This window comes from Prunus mume, linkage group LG2 (assembly GCF_029339155.1).
Source record: "Prunus mume cultivar Tortuosa linkage group LG2, ASM2933915v1, whole genome shotgun sequence".
NCBI lineage: Eukaryota > Viridiplantae > Streptophyta > Magnoliopsida > Rosales > Rosaceae > Prunus > Prunus mume.
Genome location: NC_142699.1, coordinates 1,345,945 through 1,366,839, shown reverse-complemented (window position 1 = coordinate 1,366,839; position 20,895 = coordinate 1,345,945). Strand labels below are relative to the sequence as shown.

The window sequence follows — 20,895 nt, the reverse complement described above, 5'->3', positions numbered from 1 at the left end:
AAGCAACGGTGCAGACAACATGACACGTGAGGGCCGTGAAAAGCTATGACAAAGACAGGTTAAGGATGTCGGTGTCTTCTTCTTCACCTTTGAGCATTATGATTTAGATTTACACCATATTTTTCGAGAAGCTAACATAGTTGCAGATTTCTTAGCAAATATATATTTTTTTTTGGGTCGAATTTCTTAGCAAATATAGAACATAATTTTTCACATCCTTGGTTATGTTAGCATGGCAGTTTGTTAAGATATACGGATAATGAAGTCTCTAGGGCATCCTCTTTGCAAGTTTTCTTTGTTCCATTAAAACAAAAAACAAAAAACAAAAAAAGCTTATGGCAAAGACAACAAAAATGTCAGCCGTTCAATTTCTCTCTCTGATTTGTTACGTCACCGGAAAGAAAGGAACAATGAAATTACAAGTTTCTCAGTCAAATATTAATAGTAGATGTCATTGACTCATCCCAAGCAAAATTATGCATGATATTAGATCAACCCAACAAGTAATAAGTCAGAGCAAGAGACTTGTAGCTCAAGTGGTTAATGACATTTACTTCCCGAGTTCCTATGTTTCATTCCCCAGCTTGTGAAAAAAAAAAATATCAATAGACTTCACAGAACAGAAGCATCTACTAAATTAAATCAAATTGGAATTGCTTATTCCATCAAGAATTAAACCTGCAGGAAGAAGAAAAATAAAAGCATTGCACTACCAGACAGACCATAAAAAGTGAAGCAAAGTAGTAATTAAGATATAGGGTAAACCCAAATATATAACAAAATGTTATTATGTTCTAACTGAACAAACCTCCATACATACCATACCCCATTAGGGGTAAAGTCTCCTTAAAGAGAATCTCTTGTTCTCTGATGAAACAATACAAACAAACCTTTTACACCTTTTCCCCTCCTTTTCCCCTCCAAACCTCCCGCCCTCCCTTAAACTGGAAAACAAAGACAAACAACTCAATTCCACAACCTTTAACTACAAATTCTAGTAGTGATACATCCAAGGTCACAGTCTCCAGACAAACTAATGCTCCTCAGCGCCACACTATAATTTACAAAAGTTTGTTTATTGAAACACCATCGCCTACGAAAAGAACTGACTGTTTATACAAGCACGACAACATTCTCAACTACGCAGATACTGAGAAACCAAACTTCTTCAGTTCTCCGATTTTGAGGAAGAAATTGGTCCTCAGCTAACACGTACTTCTCCACTTGCATGTATTTCTTTGACTGTCTTTTCATACTCGTCTTCCTCCTCCTCGCCTTCTACCTCTTCCTTTGTATCACCATCTTCTTCTCCCCACCCAAAGCCTCCAATCGATCGGGAAACAGGAGGAGGAATTTTGGCTTCTTCCACTATCTTCATGATGTCTTCGATACTTTGGAGGGAAAAGGTTGGGTTTTCTTTTCTGTAGTAGATGGTTTGAGCTGCTTCCGTAAGCTCTCTAGGCAAGTTCTTCAAAAACCATGGATGGTTCTTGATTTCTTTAATGGTGATCCTCTGAAACAAGAATTGAAGCCAGTTTAGGACACGATGAAAGAGCATTAAACAGAAAAAAGAAATGTTAACTGATAAGAACAAACTTCAAACTCATAAGACCTGAGCTAACTAACGCCCAACACTAGCATAAAATGAAGTCATGGCCTATTTAGGGTCTCTCCCGTTCCACCATGGACTTTCATCTTACACAGAAGTGATATTTCCCTACTTTTATATTCATTTCTCTTCATTTTAAGGGGACCTTCAGGAAAGCAAACCTAGACAGGAGACAAGTCCAGGATGAGCCTTTCTTGGCACATTATACGATGCATTATATGCACACCCCAATCCTTCCAAAGATCAATTATCTAAGTTAACATTATAGGCAGGTAATTATTCCAAAGCCTAGCAAGGCAAAGTTTGTAAGCAATATGTACATTTATGCCAAAGCAATCTAAGAAAATGAGACTTAAACTTTTTCTTTGCGAAAGAATCTACTTAAAACCTCAAAGTTTCCATTATACACCCAGTCTAAGCACAAATCTGTTCTTCTACAAAGTTCAGAAGCCTAAAGTTTTTCTGTTTGTTTAAGTGATAAATTTATTGCGTAAGCAGAAACATAGTATAATATATACCCTTGCTGGATTTGCAACAAAGATGCGAGAGAGCAGATGCCTACAATCTTGAGATATGTGAACATAGTCAGGGATCTTGTACTGAACGGCCATTATTCGCTGCATTATAAGAATGAAAAGGAAATACGGTTAAAAATAAGAAAAAGGTGAATTATTCAACTTTGAGAGAGGTTGAATACAAGGTAAAATTACATTAATGGTTTTCCTGAAATTCTTTGGATCTTCTTGGTCTTCAAAAGGATATGCTCCCACCAGCATAACATATAGGGTCACCCCACATGACCATACATCTGCCAGCTGGATAAACATAAACCAAAATCAGACGCTAGAAGTAAATCCTGTAAATTACTATTTGAATTCTGGGCACAAAAAACTTAATTAACAAGAGTCTAAAACATCATTTCATTTCCTGCTCTTCCCAGGCAGGAGAACGGTTTAACTGCCTAAATTCCTAAGTGTCACGTAAGTGAGCATTACTATCATGGAAGTAAATACTTGAGCACAATAAATGATTGTATGAGATATAGAATGGTCATAGAAAGAAAAAATAAACTAATACTATTTTTAAGAGAAAAAGAAGGGAGTACAAAATGAAGAACTCACATTTAAGAATATCAGAAGAATGATTTCATACAGGTAGGTTACATTGTTGCAAATTGTAAATTAAATTTCTAATGGCAGCATCAATATTGCACATCATAGATTCTTTCTATCAACCTAGTAATTAATGTGGTTCGTGGATAAAATTAGACCACAAACAAAAATATGACCTGCAGAAGAGAAAAAGGAAGATGAATAAGCACAAGGGGGCATCCTAAGTATTCACAGTGGAGATCATAGGCCAACAAGAATAAAGTCTTGAAGAGGTATGATTCAAATTGAGAAATTGATGGTGTGACAATGGTTGTAAAACAGATTAGTGCACGTACACGAGAGACTTAGAATAAGAGGATTAATATGGTACAGACATGAAAAAAGTGCATCAATATTAACTGCTTTGCTTATATAAATCCTTGAACAAGTTTGAAGGTGGTATATTGGATATCTCTTAAACTGAAGACTGGTAAATGCAAATACCTCAAGACTTCTAATTTACTCTTCCAAGTTTCAACTTATCTAAACCATCATCTTAAACCACCTCCTTGGCCCAGCAAGGAATAACATAAAGAAAGATTAAGATGCAATTGGAAATTTCCACTTATTGCAATGCAATGAACTCTAATCAACTGGCCCTTAGGACAAAATCGTTAAAAGTGTAGTACATCAATTATCACAGAAGTGAAAACGACAACAGTACAAAAATTACTTAAGCTACCTTGCCATCATACTCTCTTCGAGAAAGAACCTCAGGAGCAATATATGCTGGAGTACCCACAGTCGATTTAGGCCTTGAATGCAGCAATGATGACTACACAAATAAAGCTCATCAGAGTATAGAACTTTGACATCTACCTTGAAACATCTGACAGTATGTTCATTGTAGAATTAAACCTTAGAATAACCGAAATCACAAATTTTCAGGCGTGGAGCCGGGCTGCCATCCAGCAAGGTATTCTCCAGCTTCAAATCTCGGTGGCATATTTGCTGCAGGACCAGACAAGGGACAAATAAGAATCACAGGTAAAGGAAGCAATCAACTGGAGATCAGGAACACTCACAACTCATTTTATTTACCAGAGAATGACAGTAGCTAACTCCCGAGATAAGCTGCTGGAAAAAATATCTAGCCTGCAAAATCAACAACAACATAAGCTGACTTCGTTACTTAGAAACTTAACCAATTAGCCAGATCGGAATTCACTCAGAGTGTAGGACTTTGAAATCATAAAGATCGGTATACTAAAAGTATAAGCTATTATTGTCTTCATAATTTCCAACATCTTATCAGTATACAATCATCGCAAGAACGGTGATCAAACCTCATCCTCACTGAACCGTCCAGCATTGCAAATTCGCTCAAAAAGTTCTCCACCTGCAGCGTACTCCATCACGATAGCGAGATGTGTAGGAGTCAAAACTACCTGAAATTCAAAACATCATATCAGGCCACTGAAACTGATTAAATTTTCTTTTCTCATCCTTCACAATGAAGCAGAACATAAAATAACAAAAACACACCTCCTTGAACCGAATGATGTTTGGATGGCGAAGCGACCTGTGGTTTATGATTTCTCTTGCCACATTCTCATCAATCTGCAAGCAAACAATAAAATATAAATTTAATCATAATATACACACACACATACGTACAACCCTGTGAGAACAATAAAAATATGATTTCATACAATGAAATGGAAAGGTTCTAGCTTTCCCAAGTACCAACTCCAGAATTTAACTGGTGGGTCTTCCTATATAAGGTTTATTATTTAAAAAAATTCACCATCCATGCAAAAATCCATAAATGAATGAAAAGATGAAAAAAGAAAAAGGATGTAGGAATGAAATTAGAATGAAAATAAAATGGAAGGAAAGGTAAGGACCTTGAGACCACGGTCGATGTATTTCATGGCGACGAGCTCTTTGGTTTCTTTGTTCCTCATCAGCCTCGCCACCCCAAAATTCCCAGATCCAATATCCTTCACAAGCTCGTACTTTTCCATTTTCTATGTTTTATTTATTTTATTTTCTAATTTTGCTCTTGATGTCCTGTATAAAACTCCGATTGAGCTACACCCCTCGGAAGCTTGAAAGATTTGAGCTTTCAATTCATGGATCTCCAAGCTCAGAGAACACACAAACAGAGCAATTAAATCGAATTGGAAAAACCCAAAAGCCTAGAATCAAGATCAGAGTTCTAAAGAGGGAGGAAGGGAGGAAGGGAGAGGGAGAGAGAGAAGGATTGTAAAGGAAGGGGATTATGGGATCCCTTGCTGGATTTGATTTGAGAATTAATTAGGAGTTGGGCTGCATGTGGTGAAGATTGAAAGAAATATTTTTCTATTTGTAGAGAGAGATTTGATTTGGGGCTTGAACTCAGCTAAGTGAGGGATCCAAGATGAAGAGTTTTCAAGGGAAAGCAAAGAATCAGAAAGTTTTTAAAACAAAACACTGGTGGTGCTTTCTTTTTTCTTTTCTGTTTTTCTTAATTTATAAGAGGACAGAGAATCTTCTTAATTGTAGCTATTTTTCTTTTTCTTTTCTCTCCTTTTTTCTTTGGGAGTTTCACTAAAACACCCAAAATGTTAAAATTATAAAAAAATTCAAACACTATTTAAACATATAAACACACCCAAAATCCATCATTACACACACTCAAAACCCATTTATAAACACACCCAAAAAATTAATTTTGGGGTTGATTTTGGATGTGTTTTTATGTTTAAATAGTCTTGATTTTTTTATAAATACATGTCTAAAATTGAGTTTATTTATAAATTTGTATTTTTCTTTTCCCTTAGAAAGGGAAGTTTATGCATCTCTAAGAGGACAGTTTAGAGTCTAAGGCAATTACTATTCTGTACTTTATTTTCAATTTTTTTATAGTTTAAACCATTAATTTTGATAATCTTTTGTAATTAAATTTTCGGATAAGATTTTCACCTCTAAAATTGTGCCACGTCTGATGTAGAACAAATGTCAGATTTTTAGAAAAGGGCTTTTTCTCCGATTAGGACGCAAAATATCATTCGGAAAGGGAACGACGCCACGAGTCAAACTCACAGCTTTGCTGTGATGTATGATGGATTTTGGCATTTTGAGGTCGTTTTTCATTTAAAGTTTCTAATTTTGTATTTTAGATTTTAATAAAATTATTCAAAGAAAATTCCTTTTAAAATTGTGCCATGTGTCAAATGTTAGATAACATTTTCAGATATTTTTAAAAATTTTAATCTCAATGTCGGATTTTTGATAAGATTTACCTCTACGTGTCAAATGTCGATAACATTTTCAGATATTTTTTAAAAATTTAATCTCAGATTTTTGATAAGATTTTCATCCTCTCAAATTGTGCACGTGTCATCTCAATCTTCTAAATCCGTCTATAAACTGATTTTCAAACCTCACACCATCTCTTATCTATTCCTTCATTTCTCGATTGTAGAAAACACATTCTACTCTCAATGTCAAACTTGTTGAGGGTGTTAAAATCGATGAAGAAGAGGAACTCATGGATCAATCAAGGCAAAACGAATGTGACATAGGAGTCTCGGGTAAAACTCCTAAGTTTGAAAGATATAGAATGCAACCACATTTGTTCCAAAAAATCATGCATGATATTTGTAATTCGACACATACTTCATTCAAAAATGAAGTCTTATAATGCTTATGGGGTCCTAGAGTGCTTGGTGAGATTTTGTGATGCAGTGAAAATTTGTGTTGCAGCTTCTACAAAAAGCGAGGCAGGTTTCAGAATGATTAAGCATCGATATTTGTGCTTGTACCATCTATTAAAAATAAATAATTGGAAGTGCAAGAAACAAAAATTATTATGCAAGAAAATATAAACTATTTTGAAATGCAAAAATAAAATTGATTATGCAAGAAAATATAGACAAATTAAAGGTGCACCAAGAAAAGAAATTATGCAAGAAAAACAAATAGAATATGGAAAAAAGTGACATTGAATTGATTAAAATGGCAATTATAAATATTTTACCTCATCGGTTAAATTTTGACCGCTTTGAATGTTCCTTTGCTTTTGTCAAGGCATTTCTCCATTTCTAACTCTTTATTAAGAAGTTTCCATCTACTAGACAAGCCATTTCGGTTAGAACCCGATCTTTGACAAAATTCTCCATGAATTTTGCTATGTGATGAAACTTCATCTCATTACCCGTGATAGGGTCATGACTAATGTTCACCCAAGATTGGCCTGCCATGTTTTTTTATACAAATGGAAAGTAGTAGAAAGAGAGTAAAAAATATTTGAAGGAGAAGAGTTTGTATGGAGAATTGGTGTGGAAGTGAAAAATGTGAGTGGAGATGAACATGCCTCAGATCCAAAAACAAAAAATGCCTACATGGTACATGAGTGTTGTGGGGAATTATCTCACCGCTGGAGATGCTCTTAGTGCCTCTTTCAAAATACGGGGAATAGATGAGGACTTCTTGTCACCTCATCTCTCTATTGGATTTGGAGGCTTGTTCACATCCAAACAAAACCATTGGAAGGAAAACGAACAAAAAATTCTGTTAATTTTTCTTTCTTATTATATACGAGTTATCTGAGTACCTAACAAACTATACCACATGGTCGTATTCCAGTATCACTTTACAAAGTGATCCTCTTTCACCTTATTAATTTATTTTATTCTCTCTATGAAGCCTCTTATTCGCCACATTAGTTATTTAATGATGCATTATTATTCAAACCTTGGATTATTATCTTCCCCACATGGTCTAAGAATTTCTAACCTTATGTTTGCTGTTTAGTAAAGTTACGGCAATTGCTAACCAAACAATTCAGAGGGTAAATTTTCAACTACTCTTTTTCTGATATTTTAGATATTCCACATAAATATACTATTAAAAATATAATTAAATGGTCTTATCCGTCTAATGCTAAATATCTCCTTACTAAAGTTCATAAAAAAATTAAAAAAATTTGTTTGGATGGAAATATAATATGCATTGATAGGAATCTTCCATTTCCCATCTTTTGGGTGGGAAAGACAATCTTATCCGCGAACCAAACGGAGCCTTAAAACCTATCCAATTTTACTTAAGGGTATTTGTTGGATTGTTTGGAATGACATGAACATTAAATTTTAAAGCTTTAATTTGGTTTATCAATTTCCTCTTACTCAATTGGTACCACCCTTTACGGATCAAGATTTGGATGAAACTGTAATCAACATTTGCAATGGTGTTTGGAATTTTGATAAATTAGTAAGAGTAGTACACTTTGATGTAGCCCAAACAATTCAAAGTATCAATCTCCCCTTGCAACCTTCTAATGATCATTTTGTTTGGGGGTCTAATCCTTATTACCAATTTCTTTCTGCCTAGATCAATTCAAGTTGTGATTTTTCGGCCTAGACAGAAAGAAATTGGTGATATTCTGATCCACATTTTAAATATTAATAACATAATTGCCACTTATGCCCTTCTAAGCCCTAAACCCTTGGTAATAATAGTTTGTAATGAAGTTATTACTTGGCTTCCTTGTACTTTTTTCTTCCATACGCAATGACAATTTTTCAACATAAATTACATGGAAGTGTATTTTTTACTTCTAAACCTTAGTTTGGGATACTGAAAGCCATACACATCGTTGCAATGCATTTCCTTTCCCTAAGGGATGGCGTAAATGGTTCTCCCCAAGGGCATCTGACTCACTTTTACTCAGCTTATGGAGAAACCTCTCAATTTGATGCCTTTCTAGTTCGCCAATTTGTTAAGTGTCTAACTAATATGAAAAATTAAATGATGAGATTTAATTCATAATCAATTCATAGTAATTGAGACAATCCACCGCCTTACTAAAAGGAATCTACGGATTGCGCAACGATAAATGTAATTATAGAAACAAATGAAGAAGATAAGACGTTGAAAGTCAACAGTCAGAGTTAATGGTCAACAGCAAAGTCAACTTAGTTGACCAAAATGGTTTACCAAGTCAAATTATTCGGACTATGCTCAGAACTTAATGGTTAAGTCACAAATCATAATTAAATTGTCAATTATTAATTTAGTTTGACAGTTGGAAACAGTTGGGTTTTAAAGTCAATTTGGACTTTTAAAAGCATTTTGAACCAAAGGGCAAAATAGGTCAAGGAGCTATTGGGTCTAATAAAAAGTGTTGTATGACAACACATGTTAAATGAGCCCAAGAAACCCCTTGGACGACCATATTGGTGGGGAGATTTCCTCACCTATGTGTATGCTACATAAGCCACACTTTAAAATCGGTCTTAAGAGGAGAGGGATAGCACCTGAACTCATCTTAGTCATTTGCTTCACCTACACTACATTTGGTGTGTATGAACTAGATGGTACCTATTTTGGTATCTTTGTGAAGAATCTATGAAGCAAGCAATAAGGAACAAGCAACAAGGAAAAAGACATTTATAAAGGTGAAAACTTGGAGACCATTCAAGAGCTTTAAGGGTAAGAAAGTCTCATAATTTCCTCCCTTTTACTTTAGTGTATAAATGAGGTTAGAGCTAGAAAGATACTTGGGAAAATGGATAGTATTAGGCTCAAGATGATTTAAACTTGGAGACCATCCTAGAGGCAAATTGTTTATCGTAAATATCAAGGACTCGCTCTACACCAAGTTGACCTCGTGCATCCATTTCTTGAAATTAAAGATCCAAGATATATCAGAAATACCATATTCCAGAGAAGAAGAAAAAAACGTCATGCTTCGGACATAAAAGTTATTATATGCATCACGCTTGAGAGGGCAACAATTGAGATAATATTTTTTTACATCACTAAAGCTAAATAGCAAAAACTATATGCATTTGTGATAGGTAAGAGTGTATGTTGGTTCAAAACCAATACAATTTAGTCAATTTGCATATGATCCAACCATGTTAGATGTTTAAATTCAATCCAATCTAATCCGATCATATTGGATTGGATGATCGGTTTTGATCATGGTAATGAAATATTAAACATTTGTTCTTAGGTTTAATATAAGCAAACATAGTAATAGACGTAAATGGAAAATATAAATGAAATACTAGAGAAATTTTTTTTGCTTATATAATAGATTAAACAAAACTCCATTAAATGTCTTAAAATATTCATAATATTTTCAACTACATATACTTATTAGAGCAAAATAAGCATAAAAAAAATTAGATTGGATTGGATTTGATCGGATTCTCATGAGCAAATCCATCATCAGATCCAATCATGTTAGTTTTGAAAATTACGGATTCATGCACTGTGTGTAGCCCCACCAGTGTTCGAGTTTTGTTGCCAGCAGTCCTCGTTAGTGCACGATATGTAATTACCGACATAAATCTATAGCGGTGACATCTAACAATTGGCAGTTAGGTACCAAGTGTAAGTCCTTCCGGCTCGAGGTTGTGGATCTGCCTTAGTGCTGATGGTGAGAGTAACCAATCTTCCTCTAAATATAATGATTTCGTACAATATTTTACACTTTATATATTGCATTGTAAATTACATAAGTTAATATTTATTAAGTAATTAGTCCATAAAAATAAATAAAAGACTAAGGATGTTAAATTGAGTGTTGTATCCGAGATCACATGTTTTTAACTTAAGTACTTGAAAATATTTTTAAGATAAATAACACTAGATAATTTTTGATTCGCTTATATCGTAATATATTGACCAAATAAAGCCTCAGATTAAATGATAATACATAGATCGCGAAAAATTCGAAAACACATTTATCGTGATTATTTTGAAAATATTTCGGCCCAAAAAACAATATTTTCGGCAATATTTTGTTAAAAATATCGATATTTCATACAATGATTTTTAGCTCTCACACCACCACAAGCTTTCTTGCTAAGCTTCATTGTCATACTCTCTTGTTGCCATCCAAGACTCATCGTGTTCGCCATTTAAGGAGTAGTTAGATCATCTTTGAATCACTCTGTAGTCAGTTCGGTTTACTATAAAATTACATTTTTTTAGTGTAAAAACTGAACCAAAACATTAGAATTGGTTTGATTTGCCCCTTTTGTCTTGTTATATCTTCCCAATGATTCATAACATAAGCCCAAAATGTCCAGTCCCCAAAGAAAACAGAAAGAAACAGTAAGCCCAACGATAAAACCCAACCCAAAAGCTAAAATGAATTAAATCATTAAAAGAAAAGCAGCAATCTGCCATTCGCCCCATTTGGTGAGAGAAAAAAATAAAAAAAAATGGAGATGCGTTCCGAAGTCGCAACTCTCTCTTTCTGAAGACTTTGAGTAATTGAGTGGCCTCAGCCTCAGCCTCAGCCTCTGCCTCTGCCTCTGCCTCCGAGAGAGAGATCAGAACAGAACAGAACATCACGTCTTCTCACTGACCTTCCAGATCCCACCCTCGCCGGCGATCGCCATGTTCTCCACCGTCCGATCTCTCTCCCCACTCCTCGTCTTTGCTCTCCTTCTCCTATCCCCCGCGTTCGCCTCCGAGGCAGATCACAAGGTAAAACCAGACCCTCCAAATCTCTCTCTTTATGTCTCTTCCATTGTGTTGTCCAGGCCCGGAAATTGGCTCTCTCACTGACCCCTAGTAGATCTCTTTGTTTGTGGTTTTCATCTCTGAATTCCGATTCAGATCTGTGATTTGTACGGATTGTTTTAATATGGGATGCTTCTTTTCCTCTTTCTGTAGCATTGTACTTTCTCCTTTTGCATGTTTGTATGTTTGTAAGATGTATGTGTTATGAACTGAAGGGATGGTTTTTGTTAGGGTTAGATCTTAACTGGGTTTGGTTCATTAGTCATCTTGTTGCTGTTTCTGTCTCATGCGTGCGAACTAGAGCGCTTATAGTGGTGAATTGGGACTTCCAATGGTGAGTTGACTAGAGGGTTGTGTTATTATGATAATGGTTTCAGTGGCCTTAAGGAATCGATGATGGCATTCGTGTAGGTTCAGTTTTATGGATAGACGTACAGTACATTAGCACTCACCAAGGGTTTTTCGTAAGGCAAGGCTAGCTTCTTGTGTTGTGATGTCGTGGTTGACTTCAAATTTGTTTTTTAATGGAGCTGTATCCGATTCTAATGTGACTTTCAGGGTTATGGATATGTAGTGATATTAGAAACCTATATATTGTACTGTTAGCGTTCCAAGATCTGACCTTTGAAAAGCTTGGTGGCTTTTTTTTTATGCTAAATAGATTCAGCCACCCTAAAAGTTTCACTATTAATAGATATTTTAACCCTGTTTATACTTTGGACTCTAAGTCTCACTCCTGAATGATGGCAACACCTTCCCTTTGATGTTCAATGATACAAGTTCAAGATTCAAAGAAAGATTAAGAAGATGTTGAGAGTGCATAGCCTCATGCTGGATGGTAAATTAACCGGCTTAGTAGTACTAAGGTGGAGAGCAACCTGGTTGCCCTTGCATTGTAGATGCAAAGATACCAGGCTGAATTTTTTTTACCCCCTTCACTTGTCAACCATAATTTCACATAGAAGTTCACACTGTTTCCTACAATTCCTTGATGTTTGGTCTCCATTGACCAATACTTTATTAAATAATAAAGTATGTCTAAGAAATTGATCATTGTAATGGCTATTTAAGCTGTGCATGAGCTGCAGTGGATTGACGCATGCTTTGATTTATTTATTTTTCTTTTCCCAAATGTGTACCTTTCAGTTGTAGATTCCCTAATGCTCCCTTGTTTTCTTCTGCAGTATCAAACAGAAGAACCAGTTACTCTTTGGGTGAATAAAGTTGGGCCATATAATAATCCACAAGAAACATACAATTACTACAGTCTTCCTTTCTGTCATCCATCTGAAAATGCTGCTCACAAATGGGGTGGTCTTGGTGAAGTCTTGGGTGGAAATGAACTTATTGATAGCCAGATTGACATAAAGTTTCAAAGTATGTGGACTGGTTGTTATATTTGTATCTTAATTTATGTTGTTGGGTTTTTGATAATTAATTATAATGGACTTATTTGTTTTTTTTTTCGGTGCAGAAAATGTGGATAGGGCCACCATTTGTCAACTTGAACTTGATGATCAAAAGGTTAAACAATTCAAGGATGCAATTGAGAATAGTTACTGGTTTGAATTCTTCATGGGTATGTTTGGCATAATATCTTGGATGTGATAAGTGTAGAAAGTCATTATATTTTGGTTTAGATTAAATCAACGGATAGTGTTTCTATAAGAATATGAAATTTCTATTGAAAGCCCAGAATTTACATTCCAAATCATTGATGGTATTCCTTATAACAAAATTGGCAGTCTTATTAATAGCATGCATTCTTACCCGGTTGGGGGGAATGGTTGTGGTGGGGATTTAGGGCAGCAATTTAAAATAGTTACTGGTTCGTTTCTCATTGATATGACTTCATTGTATTTTTTAATATACAATGCTGTGGAAAAGATGAATCAGTCCAGAGGAAAAGTAGATCCTTGAGTCGATATTATGAACATTCTCCTTCATGTGTTTGGATTGCAGTATAACTCATGCAATAATTGTATTTAATTAGATTTTTCTGTAGTAATAGAAGATAATCAAGTATTGTGTGAAAAGGTTTATTTTCTCTCTGTTTTGTGGTAATTTTGTCTGTATTTGGGGCATTCACTGATCCAGTAATTTTTTTTTTAAACATGCTATCTCCCCTGGATGTTGCTGCGCTGGATATAAATTCAGATGATCTGCCTTTATGGAGTATGCATTATACTTATTCCTTCAGATTTTGAGTTTGTGTATATGATATCCTCTTAGTAAATTGATCTTCATATTTTCATGATGTTTTAGGCTTTGTTGGTGAGTTGCATCAGGACAAGAACAGTGAAAATGGCAAGCATGTCCTTTTCACGCATAAGAATATTATTGTTAAATACAATAAAGATCAGGTTTGCGGTCCTCCATATCCGATGTGGATTTTATAGTGGGCTTTGGTGTCTATCATTTTTTTTTTATGTAGTTTATAATCTTGTAGATAATTCATGTGAATCTCACTCAAGATAGTCCAAGGCCGCTGGAAGCAGGGAAAAAGTTGGACCTGACATACTCTGTCAAATGGATTCCAACCACTGTCACCTTTGCACGTCGTTTTGATGTCTATTTGGACTACCCTTTCTTTGAGCACCAAGTAAGAACTGATTATGTGTTTATTTGTTTACCTATCATTCTTTGTGATGTCAAATATCGGTTAGCCTAATTTCAGTAGAATTATGTGTGTAAGGAAATGCAATTAGTTCTATTTTTTGGGTGCTCTCTTAATGAGTTGTATATGCATCGTGCTATATGCAGATACATTGGTTCTCGATTTTCAATTCATTCATGATGGTTATATTCCTTACTGGTTTGGTGTCAATGATATTGATGCGGACTCTTAGGAATGACTATGCAAAATATGCTCGGGAAGACGATGATCTGGAGACTCTGGTATGGTGTTTTGACTTTTGTGTATATTCATTTCATTCTTTTGGATGATTTGTCAGTTTTTTCTTATTTTGCATAAATAGAAATATAATAGATACTAACTATCCTTATGTGGTGACTCTTTTTACAATGTCTTTTATAGGAAAGGGATGTCAGTGAAGAATCTGGCTGGAAACTTGTGCATGGGGATGTTTTTCGGCCTCCTCGGAGTTTGGTTATTCTTTCAGCTGTTGTTGGCACGGGAGCTCAGCTAGCTTTGCTTGTTCTCCTCGTCATCTTACTGGCAATTGTTGGAATGTTGTATGTTGGGTATGTTGACAGCTTGCTCAAAAATACTTGGGGTGCTATTTATTGCTTTCTGCCTTCATTGTTTTGTGTTATGATTTTATGATTTTTTATGTTTTAATCATGAAATTCAAGCTGTGCATATGTTTATGCTTCTGTAATTAGTGTTAGTCCAACCATGCATTGTCACACATTAATAGTTCTTGTCTTATCATCCCAATTTTTGTCATGTTAATTAGTTCATTACTATTTGTGTTCATGGGAGGAATTGATAGATTTCATAGTATGCTGTCTTACATCATTTTTTTATCTGGTTGCTCAGGAGAGGTGCAATTGTTACAACTTTCATAGTGTGTTATGCCCTTACCTCATTCATTTCTGGTTATGTAAGTGGTGGGATGTATTCAAGGAATGGGGGTACGTATTTCTTTAAAAGAATATGACTGATAAGCTAGTAATTCTGTCTAAGCTTTATAACAAATCATTCATTTTTGAGCTTATGCATAGGCACACATTTCTGAACTATTATTTATTTTTCTTGTCAGGTAAAAACTGGATAAAGTCAATGATTCTCACAGCATCACTATTTCCATTTATGTGCTTTGGAATTGGGTTCGTCTTGAACACCATTGCTATATTCTATGGGTCTCTAGCTGCTATTCCTTTTGGCACAATGGTGGTTGTTTTTGTCATTTGGGCTTTCATCTCTTTTCCTCTAGCACTTCTTGGCACAGTTGTTGGAAGAAACTGGAGTGGTGCTCCTAATAATCCCTGTCGTGTGAAAACCATTCCTCGTCCTATTCCTGAGAAGAAATGGTATTTAACCCCATCTGTTGTCTCAATGATGGGAGGACTTCTGCCCTTTGGAAGCATATTTATCGAAATGTATTTTGTCTTCACATCCTTCTGGAATTACAAGGTGAAATTTCAATAACTGTGTACTGTTAAAATTAATATAATAGACTCCCTGATAGAATAGATCTGGGCAAAAAATTAATGATTATGATATGGCAGTGCCAATCTGTAGAGCAAAGTTACAAAAGTTGGAGGAGTCATTATGGCACCCATCTTTTAAAATTGCATAAGTCATGGAAATTATGAAAATGAATGTAAGGATGTGGACATGGGTTTTGATAGCTGAATTATATATCTTGAAAGCAATGATTCATGATGTGTCTTGGGAATCATTTGTTTACCAAACACCGGGTGAAGTTCTGTAATAGCATATCTGAGAGGATTCTATATCGTTTAGAAAGCTTTTAGTCTATTGTGGTAAAAGTGGCTGATACTTTGTTACACATTATGAGCATGAATAATAACGGTTTTCTTGATTTTTGCGGCTTAACAGGTGTACTATGTCTATGGCTTTATGCTTCTTGTTTTTCTGATTCTCATCATTGTGACTGTATGCGTGACGATTGTGGGGACATACTTCTTGCTGAATGCTGAGAACTACCACTGGCAATGGACTTCATTCTTTTCTGCTGCATCAACAGCCGTCTACGTGTACTTGTATTCAATATATTACTACCATGCGAAGACTAAGATGTCAGGTTTCTTCCAGACCAGCTTCTATTTTGGGTACACTTTGATGTTTTGCCTCGGCTTAGGAATTCTCTGTGGTGAGTTTTCTCTTTTACTTTAACTTCTGGTATAATGTAAAATCCCTGTTGATTTTTATTTCCACTTCAAGGATATGGGTACTCACTTTGTGACCGAAGTATATAAATGGTGCAGCTTTTTATATTTCTGCAGTTACTTTTTGACATGTTATTTTTTTGGGCTTTGTTTGGATTTTTCTGTTTTCCTTTTTCTTGGTGCATATCTGAAAAGTTTACTGTAACTTGATGAACCTGCACTATGACAAGTTACTAAGAAGAAATTCAAGTGCCATGTTCTCCCACCTGATGATAAATATAAAAAAGATATTAGTAAAAAAAAAAATTTCACTTGTGTTTCATTTTTCTCCTTTTGAATGTGTAGGAGCTGTTGGATATCTGGGCTCTAATTTGTTTGTGAGGAGGATCTACAGAAACATCAAGTGCGACTAGTGTTTCTCAGAGAGGAAATGGTCCTGATGGAGCTTCCGTGAATACATTGGTCGTTGTTGAGGCGATAGATTCTGTTTGGAAGCTACATATGGTCAGGGATGGGGATCCAGTAACCTCTACAGATTAAAATCACAGGGTTTGAGGATAGGGATGTATTCTTTCTCTGGACTTGGGAAAGCCCTGAGATTTTTTTTGTTTTCCCCGGCTGTAAGTGAAAGCCTTAATTTTAGATTGCAGAGATTGTTTTATAATCTAAGAAAGTTAGCAGATGTTGAACTCTCCTGTTACTTTATTATTTTCTTTTTCGACCTTTTACAAATAGGTGCCCCATTACTCTTTCAATCTGTACGGCTTTGGGATGGATGAAAAGAGGGGAAAGACTTTCTGAAATGAACTTTTGCTTCTCGGTTATGTAACGACTTGTGAATTTTGATTCCATCTGTACCCTGCATATATAAGTATCAATATCTCAAACCACACATTGTGAGGTGATAATTTTGTGTTTGTTCATTTTCTTTTCTAAAATTCTTAATTCTTGGTGCCTGTAAGTCTCTGTCATGGTCAAATCTCTTACATGCTGATTTATTTCATATATTTTTTTATCTTCTGGATATGAATCACAAATTGAGGTTAATCTTAAGATGAGGCCGGTAATTTCATGTGCCCATAATCTCTAGCCATCTTCAGAAACCAAAAGAATTTCTTAACCTCTGGTATTATAGTTATCTTAGAACATCTCCAACCATGGGAGGTCAAACCTAAAATTTGAGATTTTTAGCCCAAAACCTTCTCCAACCCATGTATTTGGAGGGGGGGTAATTTGAGTGGACTGAAAAATGGGGTGGAATTTCACCTCAGATTCCAGTCCAGGCAGAATTTTTGTGGGGCCCATTTCGCAAAAGACAAGAGACACATGAGGCCACATTTGAAGCAAATGATGGGCTGTTGCCCACTACCCCAAGTTGCTGGCCACTTGTCAAAGCCTAGGCAACTTAAAAATTGGACTTCTATGGCTGCATATAAAATGGGCTCCTTTCAAATTTTTTTAAAACTTAAAGGCTAGAAATCAACGGCTGATATTAAATTTTGGCTGGATCAAAGGGAAAAAAATTAATCCAACAGCTGAAATTTAAATCCAAAGGTCAAAATAAGTAAATATATTATTATAAGTTGGATGCAACCTCAAAACATATCCTAAACTCTATAAATACCCATCAATTTGTTAATAAAATTATGTTTGTGAAATCTCAAAAAATTTATGTCAAAATGTTCAAAAAAATAAATCATGAAGTAATATGCAAAAATTAATTTTAAAAAAATTAACCACAAAAACAAAATAGGATTATATTATTCTTTAATAATTTAATAAAGTTGCAGACTCAAATTATGAGTCATGAGTTGGAGGAAAAAACAGTTTGAGTCACAAAAATACATAAATAGTTGTATTTTGGAGTGAAAATTTGAGTTTAGCCATAACATGATTGAAGATGATCTTACAACCAGTAATATTGACCACTAACCACCATTAAACCCTCAGGATAATCTCCACCTCTATTTTTTTTCATTATTTATTTATTTTGGGTATTTTGTTTCTTTGGCCTACTAGTTGAAATAAGGAGAGGAGAGTGAAAGAAGACCAAAAACCTGGTTAAGAGGATTGTGCCCACCACACGTTCGCTTACCAGTAACCACTGAACTGTTGAAACTCTCCAGAAATGGTCCTCCTGTGGTGATAATGAAAAGATAGAGCTAGCCACAAGATGCTGCCACGTGGCAGATAAGGGTTTATGCCATTTCATCCTTCTCTCATTCGTGGCCACACTGTGTCCACAAACGATTATCTACACTACTATAAGCCTTTCCCACTTTCTTCAGCTTCAAAGCACAATCTCAACCTTTGAAGTGGTAGCTAGCTAGCTTAGCTAAACCAGTAACCAAACATGGCAGCTCTCTCTGGCACCATGGTGAGCACCTCCTTCATCCGCGTCCAGCCGATGACCAGCCTACGGTTAGCCCCCAACATGGGCCAGGCTCTTTTCGGGTTGAAGGCCAACCGTGGAGGGCGTGTGACAATGGCTGCTTTCAAGGTGAAGCTGCTGACACCAGAAGGGCCCCTAGAGTTTGAGTGCCCGGATGATGTTTACATTCTTGACGCCGCGGAGGAGGCCGGTATCGACCTACCCTACTCTTGCAGGGCTGGTTCTTGCTCTTCATGTGCTGGCAAAGTTGTAGAAGGGGGTGTGGACCAGTCAGATCAGAGCTTCCTTGATGATGAACAGATTGATGGTGGATTTGTCCTTACTTGTGTGGCTTATCCTTCATCTGATGTTGTGCTTGAGACCCACAAGGAAGAGGAGCTCACTGGTTAAGTGTGATCTCTATGTTTCACTGTGGTTGTTGCTGTCTCCCCCTGAATTTTCTGTATTATCATGTTTTGATAGCTGCTGGTTGGCTTAGTTTATTTCAGGATAAGGTTTGCCCCTGTTTCTAATTAAATGAGTTTGTACTCTCCTTTGTAGTATGAAATCATTCTTCCTTGTAAACCCTTATATGAATCTCTCTCTCTCTCTCTCTCTCTCTCTCTCTCTCTCTCTCTCATACTACTTAGGATTTTTAGTACTTGTGCAAACAAGGTTAAAATCACGTAAAATACTTACAAAAATACAAGGCTATTGAATTATAGATGCTCATGTAAGGTCGTTCTCCTCAAGGATTATTTAGCAATTTATGTAAAAATAATTTCTAATCAACCACCTAAATTTAAAAGTCGAGAAAGATGTTTATGAAATTGGTTGACGCTAAAAACAAATACGATTGAAGGAAAGAGTTTTAAAAATCAATTTATAAAAGCATTAGGGTTTCACCATCACCTAGCAATCCTATGAATTTTTACCAATTACTTATGATTTGCACATGTCACTTTGAAGGTTAAGTTTTCCTAATTTATATTCTACTTGAAACCTCCAACATAGAATGTATATCCAACATGCAACCCGTCCGGACGTTCGGATTAAATCTGAACATGAAAGACTCATTAAGTTTTGTGAAAACCCTTTGAAAAACCATGTAACTCTTAAGACGTGGTGTTCATCTTAAGTGAAATTACAATTATTAATCACAAGAAGCTAGCATCAATTTCAGGGAACCTTCCGACCAAAATTGCATCAAATTACTTTTCTAAAGATCCTAATGGTGATCAGGCATTAAGACATGTAGATAGTTTAAAATAGTGATTAATAATTCAAAGTATGCATGCTCTCAATCATAAGCAATTAAATAGAAATCACATATTCATGCTAAGGTTCAAGGCTTCACCCTAACAAAAGAAAATTAGTTACGCATATTCATAATTGAAATTCAAGAAAATATCATTAAGAAGAAAAGAATGAAAACGCATTAAAGTTGCGAAAATCCAAAACCCTAGCAATTGCCCCAAAAGCCAAAAAAAGAAGTCCAAAGAAAGTCCCCAAATTTATGTGAAAATGAGCTTAAATATCTCCTGAAACCCAGCTGCCCAATCCCCATAATGAAACTAAGTTAAAATAAAATAATACTAGGAAATAAAGTCTAAATTGGATTAGGAGAATCTGCTCAAAATCTTCCCAGCCACGTTTTGGCTTCAAATCTTCTCCAAATCTAGCCCAAGATAGCTTGTTTTAAAGATAAAAATATTATGAACACTTCTCCAGAAGGTCACGAACCCATCCGAGGTCATCTTGGGCTCCAAAAACGCAATAAAAGCCCAAAACGTCACTACTTCAAAGACCGCGCACTGCTCCTTTATTTTATCGCCAGAAAATAACCACTTGGTAGAAAAATCTGAAATTCTGACATGATCAAGCTAAGTGACTCACGAACGTCCTCCAACTGGAATTACTCCAAAATTCGTCCATTTGATTATGTTTTGCTCCAGAGGAAGTGGAAAGCCCTATATTGGAAATATAATTCAAAGTATCAAAGTTTTTCCAAAATATTAACCAAAATATATTAAGAATATGGTTAAATATATAATATAAAATCGACTCATAAGCTACCAATTTCCATTTACTATTAAACACAAATATTTTATCTTTAATATTTTTTTTTACTATTGGCAATATGAATGATCTTCATAACATGTTTATTTTATTCCAATTTTATTCCCAAAAAATTATGCGGGTTTCATGCTAAAATTTAACAGTTATGCTAGAGCCACCAACTCTTTTACCAACTTTGGATACCAACTAATGTGGCAAGTGACATAACAACCCGTGTCATGTGGCACATCATTCTTTTTTTTTATATATTTGTTTTTGACAATGGATTATAATTGAACTTTTATTTATAAACTATTTTAATTCATTTAACTTTAATATGTTTTTGTCTTCCTTACCCCACCGTGGCTCATCCTTAAACCCAGTCACCACCACCAGGGCCGTCCATTGCTGCCCAATATCAC

General features: G+C 35.4%; 3 protein-coding genes across 3 annotated transcripts; 2 read left to right on the top strand and 1 right to left on the bottom strand.

Annotated features, from left to right (window-relative positions):
- Window positions 1-760: 760 nt before the first annotated feature.
- Window positions 761-5,216, bottom strand: SNRK2.4 (Protein kinase superfamily protein). Its single transcript, XM_008220334.2, has 9 exons — window positions 4,608-5,216; window positions 4,246-4,320; window positions 4,047-4,148; window positions 3,802-3,855; window positions 3,619-3,711; window positions 3,443-3,535; window positions 2,320-2,424; window positions 2,128-2,226; window positions 761-1,513 (listed from the first exon to the last, which is right to left on the bottom strand). The coding sequence occupies exons 1-9, from the start codon at window positions 4,725-4,727 to the stop codon at window positions 1,202-1,204; spliced, it is 1,053 nt and encodes a 350-aa protein (XP_008218556.1). The 5' UTR covers window positions 4,728-5,216; the 3' UTR covers window positions 761-1,201.
- A 5,660-nt stretch (window positions 5,217-10,876) lies between these two features.
- TMN1 (transmembrane nine 1) lies at window positions 10,877-16,952 on the top strand. The gene is made up of 12 exons (XM_008220335.2): window positions 10,877-11,190; window positions 12,411-12,603; window positions 12,701-12,805; window positions 13,384-13,401; window positions 13,492-13,589; window positions 13,676-13,828; window positions 13,990-14,124; window positions 14,264-14,430; window positions 14,729-14,823; window positions 14,952-15,325; window positions 15,755-16,028; window positions 16,390-16,952. Exons 1-12 carry the CDS (start codon window positions 11,101-11,103, stop codon window positions 16,455-16,457), a joined length of 1,770 nt encoding a protein of 589 aa, XP_008218557.1. The 5' UTR covers window positions 10,877-11,100; the 3' UTR covers window positions 16,458-16,952.
- A 1,360-nt stretch (window positions 16,953-18,312) lies between these two features.
- Window positions 18,313-19,006, top strand: LOC103318897 (ferredoxin). Its single transcript, XM_008220336.2, has one exon. It carries the CDS (start codon window positions 18,398-18,400, stop codon window positions 18,824-18,826), a length of 429 nt encoding a protein of 142 aa, XP_008218558.2. The 5' UTR covers window positions 18,313-18,397; the 3' UTR covers window positions 18,827-19,006.
- The last annotated feature ends 1,889 nt before the right edge of the window (window positions 19,007-20,895 follow it).